Source organism: Mycetomoellerius zeteki, unplaced genomic scaffold (assembly GCF_001594055.1).
Source record: "Mycetomoellerius zeteki isolate Tzet28-1 unplaced genomic scaffold, Tzet1.0 scaffold96, whole genome shotgun sequence".
NCBI classification, from domain to species: Eukaryota; Metazoa; Arthropoda; class Insecta; order Hymenoptera; family Formicidae; genus Mycetomoellerius; species Mycetomoellerius zeteki.
The window spans coordinates 2,513,940-2,524,617 of NW_017257999.1; the positions used below are offsets into that span (position 1 = coordinate 2,513,940).

General features: G+C 37.3%; 1 protein-coding gene across 1 annotated transcript; it reads right to left on the reverse strand.

Annotated features, from left to right (window-relative positions):
• Nucleotides 1-6,219: 6,219 nt before the first annotated feature.
• LOC108730751 (elongation of very long chain fatty acids protein 1) lies at nt 6,220-10,051 on the reverse strand. The gene is made up of 4 exons (XM_018460650.1): nt 9,974-10,051; nt 9,566-9,849; nt 7,000-7,302; nt 6,220-6,411 (listed from the first exon to the last, which is right to left on the reverse strand). The coding sequence occupies exons 1-4, from the start codon at nt 10,014-10,016 to the stop codon at nt 6,244-6,246; spliced, it is 798 nt and encodes a 265-aa protein (XP_018316152.1). The 5' UTR covers nt 10,017-10,051; the 3' UTR covers nt 6,220-6,243.
• Between the last annotated feature and the right edge of the window lie 627 nt (nt 10,052-10,678).

Consider the following 10,678-nt stretch of genomic DNA (forward strand, 5'->3'; position numbering starts at 1 on the left):
GCGTGTGAGTCGACCAAGGTCCTTTTCATCCCCCTAAAGCGGTCGGATTGAACGCGGAACGGCGCTTTTCGAAAACGAGACGCATCGAGCGAGAACTCTCTCCAGAGCGACGTGAAAAGCAGAGCACGGTCAAAGGAAAAGAGGCAGAGTGGATTGGGTGGAAATACGACGGAGTGGGATCCGGTTTGAAGGCGTGGCGTGGGTGCCTGTGGGTGCCACCGACGAATCACTTCTCGAATCGACTACATTTGCTTTCGTTCTGACTCACATTTCAAGCTTCCTACCGCGATGGCCCTTCGGGACGTGACACGGCGGCGATCTCGGCCGTCGCGAAAGGAAACGCGAATCTAATATTCCGCATATGTATCCTCCGCTTCTACATGATTGGTACTGAATGAAGAACACCTTTTGACGGAATGCAATATGCGAGATACAACGAGTACATCGATGTAGATTCGATGCGAATTCTACGTTATTACGAATACACGATATCGAGAATGACTGCGCGTTTCCAAGCTTTAATATTGTTGGCCAATACGCGTACAAAGATAACTGTGTAAAAAAGCTGAAATGGAAATATCTGGATAATTGTGAATTAATTGCATGCCTTACGTTAAAAGGAATATCTAATAATTTTTAGGTGCGGACAGACGAGACGACGCTTATATGACTCAAAATATACGGATAATTGGAATTCCTGATACATGTCGTGCTGATCGACGGCAACATAATGCAGAGAAAGAGAAATGTGCGAGAGTGGAATTGCAGGGTTCCATTAGCGAGCATTTTATTTACTACCCTAATACGCGATAATCACGCGTGTATGCGTCAAACTGAAATGGTTATATAAGTCTATGTACTGAAAGCACATTAGTGCATTTACGTCGAAAAATATAAAACGAAATCTCTGACAAAAGAAAAAAATGGCTTTTCGCATGGGAATATTTTCGAAAGGTAATTAACAGCTTTAAATGTTCCTATGCGAAAAACTGGGATTATTGTATAAAAATAGATTAGACGCTAATTATTATGTGTTCATACTTACATAATAAGCGTAAGTGTCTCATTAACATTAGAATATTGATAATTATTAAAATGAATGCGCATAATAAAAACTGTACATTTAATCCGTTGGGATTATTGCAAGAACCGGTTATTATCACAATATCCGCTATTCCATCGAGAATAATTCTCAAACCGTGGTGAGCTCGTCGACATCTTTCACGACGTGACGAGCAATAAATCGACGTGGAAAAAAGAAATACTTTAATAGGTTGATACGAAGCTGGTGAACCGGTTTCGGGCTGCATTTAATGCAGATGTGCCAGGACCCCCTACGAAATCTTGTAATGAAACGATTTAGACGCGGAATCTACACCTAAATCGAGTGCCGACGAGCTTTCTTTCGCGACCGGTAGAAATAAAGACTGATCCTCTTGTCCAAAAGAACGTCACGAGCCTTTTCAAGTTCGTGCAGCGACATTGTTGACAGCTCTGTGCAATCATAAGGGAAAGGTAATATCGCAACCCCCTAGACTTCAGCTGCTGACTCTGCCCCGTAATAACTAGCTGAGATATCACCTCGCGCACAAACTAGGAATAAATTTGATGATCACCATGCAGTGGACGTTAGAAAAAGTAACAAGTCTAACTTTGCGTACTTGCCATTAGTTTCGATCTGTTCAAATTTACTACACAGTAAAAAAAATTGTGAATTTGTGTTGGAAACGGTCCACTTACGTTTGTGTTAACAGTTTGTTTCGAATTTTTTAACATATTCGAGTATTAATTTAACATAATGTGATTATGTTACTTAAAAATTTTTTGTGAAATTGACATTCAATGTTTCTTAGTGACACAATTTATGAGTAAGTGAACAAGTAACATAAAAATAATTTGTTTTAAAACGTAAATTCTAAGAAAATGAATGAAACATGTGTTAATTTAACATATATCATAAATGTTAATTTTCTGAAAAAAATATGTTCTCACACGGTATGTTTATAAACTGTGTCGATGTTATCTTTCTTTGTATTTATTCTCTTACATAATATTTTGGTTACCTTCTAACATATTCATTTTATGTAAAATTAACTAAAAAATTTGAGTAGACTATTTGGGACATGCGATTTATGTTAAATTCAACACATTTTTTCCAACTGTGTATACGCGATCATATCATCATATTTGAATTAATATGATTAAAAAGCTCTAAAAATAAAAAAATTGTCACAGAAAAAATCTTACATTAACAGATAACGTCATTAAATACTGTAGAGCAAAGTTTTTAAATAAAATATTAATAAGAAAATTAATTATATTGTGGATTATATATTATATCGCGCGAATATACTCAAACAAATATATATATCAGCAGGATTAAATAAATCAAACAATTTTTCAAATTTTATTAAAACTCCGATAATCAATTAAGTTCATCAAAAGGAAGTGATATAAAATAAAAGACAGCCAGCGGAATTTTCAAGATTACAATATCGTCTAATTTCATTGGTATGCCATATCAAAAGTTTTGTCGAGTATTCGCAGAGAAGGACGAAATGATCGTTTGCGTTTCTGCCGGCGTGACAAATCGCGAGCCGCGGAATCGTTTTGCGGCGACAACGCAACTATTCCATTAAAATTCGCAGCGGTGGCGGCGGCGAACGATAACGACGTCGGAGGTATAGCCAGGCCGCAGCACTCCGTCGCGGCGTCATTGTCGTCGTCGCCGTCGTCGTCGTCATCGGCAATGGCGCCGACTAAGCGCACGCGAAAGTTTCGTCCGTCGCGATGCGCGACGTGACACGTCGCGGCGCTGCTTCAACCGTCGGCGAGATTATATGCGGAATCCGTACCTCGACGATAAACGGGTTTCTATAGGCTCGTGCGAAATACCGGGTGGCTTGACAAGAGCAATTTATCATGCTCGATCTGTATTTGCATACGTCGTCGGAGAGCCCCGTCGCTCATGCCCGCCGCGACATCACATAGTCGAGTGCCTTTTGAAATTTGCGTGTTTGCGAATACGAGGCTGCTCTCTATCTCTCTCATTCTCTTTCATTCCCGTTCCTCCCGCCTTTTCCGCTTGTCCCATCTTCGTACACACACGGCGATCGCCCTCTGAACTCGACGAACCCTCCCTCTTTCTCTCGCTCCGCAGCTCATCGCTTCAAACGTCCCCGACGAATGCCTGCGAGCTTCTGTTCGAGACAAACGATGCGCGAGATATGAATTCGTGCGCGGGACTTAACTGATCGTTTCGAGAGACTCGCTGATCTGCCGCATTGGTAATTGCGGGGTTGCCGGACGCTGAAAGAGGTCCATCTATATTCTATAACGTTCGTCTGCGGTACTGAGAGAACGTCCGACGACCCGTAAATTCAGTTACGCGTAGGTGCCGTATTTGATTCTCATCAGACGCGTTTAGCCGTCCCTCATTCGCACGGGTGAAGCGATGAACGAGCGATGAACCAACTTGGAAAACGATGAACAGACAGGCTAACTTGGGTAGATCATATCAGGACTATATTTCACATTTCCGTTTACACCCGAGAGATCTTAAGCCCCTTCTACCTTCTGGCCTGCGACGCGACCAGAACGTCCAGTTTTCTCTCAGTCCAGAATGTACAAGAGCTCGAAGCTTTAGGGCCAGTGGTCACGCCTCTTTCCAAACGGCCGCCAGGCGCAATCCTCGATACAGATAAGTCATGTCCGTCATTTTTCAACACTCGTGCGATTCTCTTAGGCTCCCTCCCCCAGACTTCCCTCTTTCAACGGTCACACCGGCAATATCGGACGGGCGAACGCGCACGGTGACGATTTCTCATCGGCCGCATCGTCGGACTTTTCCAGCGGCGCGAGTTTTATCTCGCGCTTCCACCCTTAATTTGATTAATCGACGAGGATCTTGACCCTCCACGCCGGCATTAATCACCGTCCGGTCGTATGCATACATGGCCGCGGCATTAGGAGCGCCACGCCGTGTCGGGAGACGCGGACGATCTCGCCATTTGTTAGAACCGCTTGTTTAGAGAGAAGCTTTACACACTCGACCGGCTCTTCCGCCTCGGTGCGCGGATATTAATGGCGGATTAATTCGGCGGAGGTACGTCCTCGATGTTACGTGAGAGACTCGTACAAGTTGAGCTCGCGGTGTCTCCCGTCACCTGCCCGCGATCTTTTCTGTTGTCATGTCCAGTGAGGGGAGGATCAATTTTTTTTGAAATTGAAATTACAATAATTACATTTTACTTTCTTCCTCTTAGGGGGCCCCTTTCATTTTGTAAGAAAATATGATCAATTGAAAATAACATGAAAATCTTCAGGTGGAAATTTGAGCAAATGTTTATCTAAGTAGTAAAGCAAATAGTTCAGACTTTCATTACGGAATCGTAAATCATGATGCGTTACGAAATTATTTTGATATTAAAGAAAGAAACGAGAAAGAGAGAGAGAGAGAGAGAGAGAGAGAGAAATTTTATTGTGTTGATAAATACATCTTTCTTAAAATTACATAAGCAATCCAGTAACACTTATGTGATTTTTAATGGAAATACGAATTCGCTTTTACCTTTTTTTACGTATTTATAATATTTTAATTTTTTACAGTGGAAATAAAACACGTATATTACCGTTGTAATGTGGTTTAACTTATAATATAATTTTTTATTATATTCTTATTTACATCGAAACGATTTTATATGATCCGTTTTGTATTAATGCATACAGTGATGTCAGTGTAACACGACCTGCGAGAGCAGCAAGCGGGCAAAAACGGCCGATTAGGAAAGACTCGCTATTATGAGACGCTAAACGTTCGCCCTGATTTCGAGTCGGTGGCAGACCCCTGCTGCCGGAGGGTCGCAGGTCTTGATTTACTAGCTGTTTATACCCTTTCCAACCCCTGGGGCCTGCATTATAACCGTATTTATACTAATAGCCTCGCCCAGAGTTGCGCTAGGTTCACAGGTCTAGGTGTGATTTACTGACAATGTTGTCACTATTAAACGCGATGGTAAGAAAAATAAAAAAGCAACACAATAGCGTATGTACGCGAACTAAAGGGTGGCGACAATAACGTTCGGCTATTACCTGTCAGCCACGTAAGATTATGACTTCCGTCTCAAAGAACATCGAAAGGAGCAGAAGTTTTTGGAAGTGTCGAAATACAGATTCGAAAGCAGCTAGGTGTTGACAGAAATTAAACTACATCCGTTTAAATATCGTATATCACTGTCCACAGAAAAAGAAAACTCGCAATCATCTAGGCAATAAACGTAAAGCGAGACTAATCCATATAAAAATATCTTTATGATTCTTCTTCAATACGCATGGCATAAAATCGACTTAAAATCGCCCCTTATTTATCTCATCCAAATAATATCTGTCATGCATAATTAAAAATTAATTTATGATTGAAACTGTTGGGCGTTGTAGAAAATATATTCTCCTTTAATAAAATTCGCGATTCTTTATCAACAAGACGGTGAAAGATTAAGCTATTCCTCTACAGAATCGATAAATCAGAAAGTTCTACATGTCATCATAGATATAGAGAGAATGGTAGAGCAGTACAAGCGATACGAGTGGATGGATGGAAGGAAGGAAGGAAGGAAGGAAGGAGGAAGGAGGAGCCGTGGCGTAGGGATCTCTCCAGTAACAGGATGTAATTATGATCGGTGAGATACGTCACGCATAACCCCCGTATTGACGTCCACAAATCACGCTGCACGGCCGGCCATGCGGTATCTCGCGCCACTCGGGGGACTACGATCCTCAAACTCAGACGGCCTAACGCGACACTAAATCCAGAATTATGTACGCCGCTGCGCGTGTAGACATCGACGTGGACGCGCGGGATCTCCCGAGGATTCGCCGTGTCAAACGTGGGAAATGTGACGCTCGCGAAATTAGCACTTAAGGCGCACTCGTGAGATACCATCACCTGCCCGACAAGACTGGAGTGTGCGATAGTGCAGTGTGCAGCACGTGCACGCAGACTGTACAACTATTTACCTTTCAACTTTCAAGATATTAGCATGCAAGACGCAACTCTTTACATGGCATTGTTATTATGCTACTTGCGCCGTTGTAGATAAATAGAAAATTGTGGAATAATAATAGGATAAACACATGCGCATACATAGATATACGTATTTAATATTTTATTACAATATATTTTATTACAAAATAAGAATGAATTTTATTGAACAGTGCTCATTTAACAAATTTGTACTTTCAAAATTAGATTGATTTCGACTTGTTATAAGAATTATAAAAGAAATTGGAAAAGAATAACAAGTTTATTAAGCAATTAATAGATGTTATGGTAGAGTAGTATTTCACCATCTTGGTACCGCAACTGGGTATAAAACCTTGCATAGAGACTATCATTATGAATGCAATATGTGTCTGTTTTAATAAAAGCAATATTTAATATCGAGAAATATATCGAGAAATTATATAGATTTAGTGAATAAAGGAAAAATAATGGCAATGAGAGCCGATACAATTGTACGTGTGTAATCTAAATATAATATATATAACAATCACCACAATTACAATGTAAGTTTTTTAATTAATTTCATTAATTTTAACTTATCGACTATACAAAGCATTTCAAATATCAACTCGATTTTAATTAAATTACGAAATTTTGGTTTGAGTATCCAGCTAAATACGACAAACGACAATGAAATTTTTAATTTTTGATTATAGTCTAACGATGAAGTTTTTAATTTTTTACTACAGCCTGATGATTCAAATGATTGTATCGGCCTATCTTTTTACAACGTATTAACTTGTCTCTGATATTTATTACTTATACACTGAGGAGGACCTAATCTTATGGTCAAAACGTCTGTAATTGGTGATTGACATATATATTATATTTAGATTACACATGTATAACTGTATCGCCTCTCTTGGCATTATTTCTTCTTTATTGATTTAATCTTTGGAGTCTTTTACAATTTTAATTGTTATAAATTTAATGCTTACCATTTGTATAATAGTAATCGACTTCTTGATTGGAAGAAGTATTCGTTGCATGTTCGATCCATAAGTGCTCAGAAAATAATAAGAATACATTACAACATGTACAGAACAATTGAGCAACATCGAAGTCATGTTAAAACTATGATTAAAGTAATTAAACATCAACCAAGAGTAGATAAATGTGGAAGCATGATGGTATGTGTGTAAAAATGAGATCTGGCGATCTTTCTTCCTCAAAACAAATACTACAGTTTCAATGAGATCGAACAATTTAAGCATTAGTACCCACCACAGTGTTTCAAATACCTGCAATAAAAAAAGTAAATCTATTTCAATTTAATATACGAAGAAGAACGCAAGCCTATCGCGGTCAAAGTTAGATATTTTGAATAATACAATATATATATTTGAAAATTATGCGTTTCGCGGGTTTTCTCCGTGTCCAGATCCATTCTTGGAATACCAACGTTTCGTGAATCTTGCAGTCTACTTCATCAGGGCGAGGAGCAGCCTAATACTGAGCTGTTCCTCCGGGCCGTTCCCTTTATATTACACTGCTTGTTGGAATGGTAGGAGGGGAGAAGAAAATTGTGGGTGGAGGAGAGGAGAAGAAGTTGGTCGGTCTTCAGTAACCGGGAGAATGGTCTTCCATATTTTATTTATGTTGTAGCCATTATCTCTATTTAGATTGTTAGAGTGCTTTTGTACCTCTATGGCTTCTCTATACTTTCTTGGAAAGTATGATGTAATGTTGGCTATTGTGGTCGTTTTATCAAACTGTATTTGATGTCTTGTTTCGATGTTGTGTTCTGATAATGCCGACTGCGTAGCGTGTTTTAGCCTGACATCACGTTAGTGTTCTTTTCGTAGGTTGATCATTCTCCCGGTCTCTCCAATGTATACTTGCCCGCAGGAACAAGGTATTTTGTATACTCCTGCGGAGCTGATCGGAGGTCTTTGATCTTTAGGATTTCTTAAGATTTGTCCTATCTTTTTGGGTGGTTTGAAGATAGTTCGGATATTGTGTTTGTTTAGTATCCTGCCAATCCGGTCTGTTGTTCCTTTAACAAATGGGAGAATGGATAGGATCCTTTCGTCTGGTTGTGTGTCAGGTACCGTTATCTTATTTGCATGTGGATATTTGGATGTTGTTTGTTGAGGAAAATATCCACTTCACTACGGACATAGAGGAAAACGGAAAACTCCCCTTCTCTTCTAGATGTTCTTGTCTCTAAGAAAGCTGACGGTACCTTAGGCCATCAAGTTTACAGAAAACCAACACACACAGATATATACCTATATGCCGAGTCACACCACCATCCAGCACAAAAACAGTCAGCAATCAACCGACTTGTACATAGAGCTTTCATCCCATCTCTGACAAAGAACATCTACAGACAGAACTCAACCACCTAAAACTAGCTTTACAGAAAAACGGACACGACAAAAAAGACATAATCAAAATAATACATCAATAAACATGCAAACAAGACAACGGTTCCTGATACACAACCAGATCCTATCCATTCTCCCATTTGTTAAAGGAACGACAGACCGGATTGGCAGAATACTAAACAAACACAATATCCGAACTATCTTCAAACCATCCAAAAAGATAGGACAAATCTTAAGAAATCCTAAAGATCAAAGACCTCCACTCAGCTCCGCAGGAGTATACAAAATACCTTGTTCCTGCGGGCAAGTATACATTAGAGAAACCAGGAGAATAGTCAATCTACGGATAAAAGAACACTAACGTGATGTCAGGCTAAAACACACCACGTAGTCGGCATTATCAGAACACAACATCGAAACAGGACATCAAATACAGTTTAATAAAACGACCACAATAGCCAACATTACATAAATTAAATTAGAAAAACTGTAAAGAACTTATTGTGAAAAATATTACAGTTTTTAAACTTTGACTGTGATAGACTGGCGTTCTTCTTCATATTTGATTATATTTGATATTCACATGTACGTTCGTTCCAAAGTCTTAATAGCCCCTATTTAACATATTTAGATCTATTGTCATTTTGCTTGTGTCAATTTTTGCCGAGTCATATTTACTTTGCAAATTCACATGTTTAATTTATCGATGCTTCTACGTATGTCGTATGAGTAACAATTATTTATTATATATTTCCCAAACATTTAAAATGTACTTACTAATTTAAATTAATACTAAAAAGTTTAATTACAGTTTTTCAGTATATTAATATGATCTTTGAAATATGATGCCTGATTGAGCATCGAAATTATTAGAATTTTAATTTAATTCACGAAATTACTAAAGTGGTTTAATTATGTTTAGTCCAGAAATATTTCGGTGCACAATTCGTTAGACTACAATTGTGGTATATATGTCAGGTACATATACAGGTATATCATATTTAGTGATTCAAGATTGATTTATTTAAAGCATTTTAAGATCTAGCTTCGACCGTATAGGGCTCTTATTTATCGATTGTGTCTCTCACATACGCGGTCTAAAAATGATATTATTGTTAAATTAATACATTTAGACTGTTTTTTATTTTTGGCAATTTAAAAGTTTAACACATACCTTTTCACTGTAATTACCGCAAAGTTCATCGAGTGACTCGCAAAATCTCCATATAGCAGTAAATGGTCTACCATATGTCACGAAATTAAACACTATCCAAGCATTTGAAATAATTTGAAGAAGATTGTAACATTGCATAAACGGTTTTAACGAGTACGGTTGTCTATTTTTCATGAATTGCGGACCAGCAATGTAGACGATATAAAAATAGGCTATGGATATAAAAATTACTGGCATCGGTGCAGATACTAATAACCATTTTACTTTTTGTGTATCTGTGAAATCTGTATAATAGAAGTTAACATAATTTTCGGAAAAAAATTTTGTAATATCACTTGTAAAAAAGTTTAAAGATTTAAAATTTCTTCGACATATATATATATATACATATATACTTTTAAAACTTACTAGCCGTTTCCGAAACATGATAATTAGATTCCAATTGAGCCATAATTTTGATTCGAACGTGTTTCTTCTACATATACTCGACTAAACGCTAGCAAAGAAAAATTGCGACTTTAAATACTTCGTTTTTATATATTCATATATACATGTTTCGTAATACGTAGTACAAAAAGCATTTACAAAACTTTTTTTATTCTGAATATTTATGGTGATTATATAAACTACTTATGTAGTTCTTGGACAGAAACTATATTTATGTAAATATATTATCGTGATGAAAAATCATACATCACGAATGTATTCTGATTCTCACAGTGCATCAAAGTACAAGAAGTGCAGCAACAAAATAAGGTTGTTTATAAATGAAAATTATAATTCTTTTTATTAATATTATTAATTCTTCGAAATATAAGTTTCCATTTTACAAAAATACAAATTTATCATCATTAATATTAATATTTAATAAAGTTTACGCAACATATTCAAATAATATGTTTGAATACCAATAATATAATAAATGTTATTACATAGATTTAGTTAACCGTTTGAATAAATTAAAAATATTTTAAAATTAAGAGAGTGTTGTACGTGTCTTAATATAAAAAAAAAAATACGTTTTTTATTCTTGTGTGAGAATTTTTTACATCAGCACAAGAAGAACTTATGCAAATATAGTTCTTGTAAATAGAAACTATATTTATGTAAATA

Coding starts and splice junctions, on each gene's coding strand:
- LOC108730751 (XM_018460650.1), bottom strand. CDS start 10,016: ATGGCTCAATTGGAATCTAATTATCATGTTTCGGAAACGGCTA. Junction 9,850..9,973: donor TCATGTTTCGGAAACGGCTA/GTAAGTTTTAAA, acceptor TCTATTATACAG/ATTTCACAGATACACAAAAA. Junction 6,412..6,999: donor CGATTACTATTATACAAATG/GTAAGCATTAAA, acceptor TTATTAAAACAG/ACACATATTGCATTCATAAT.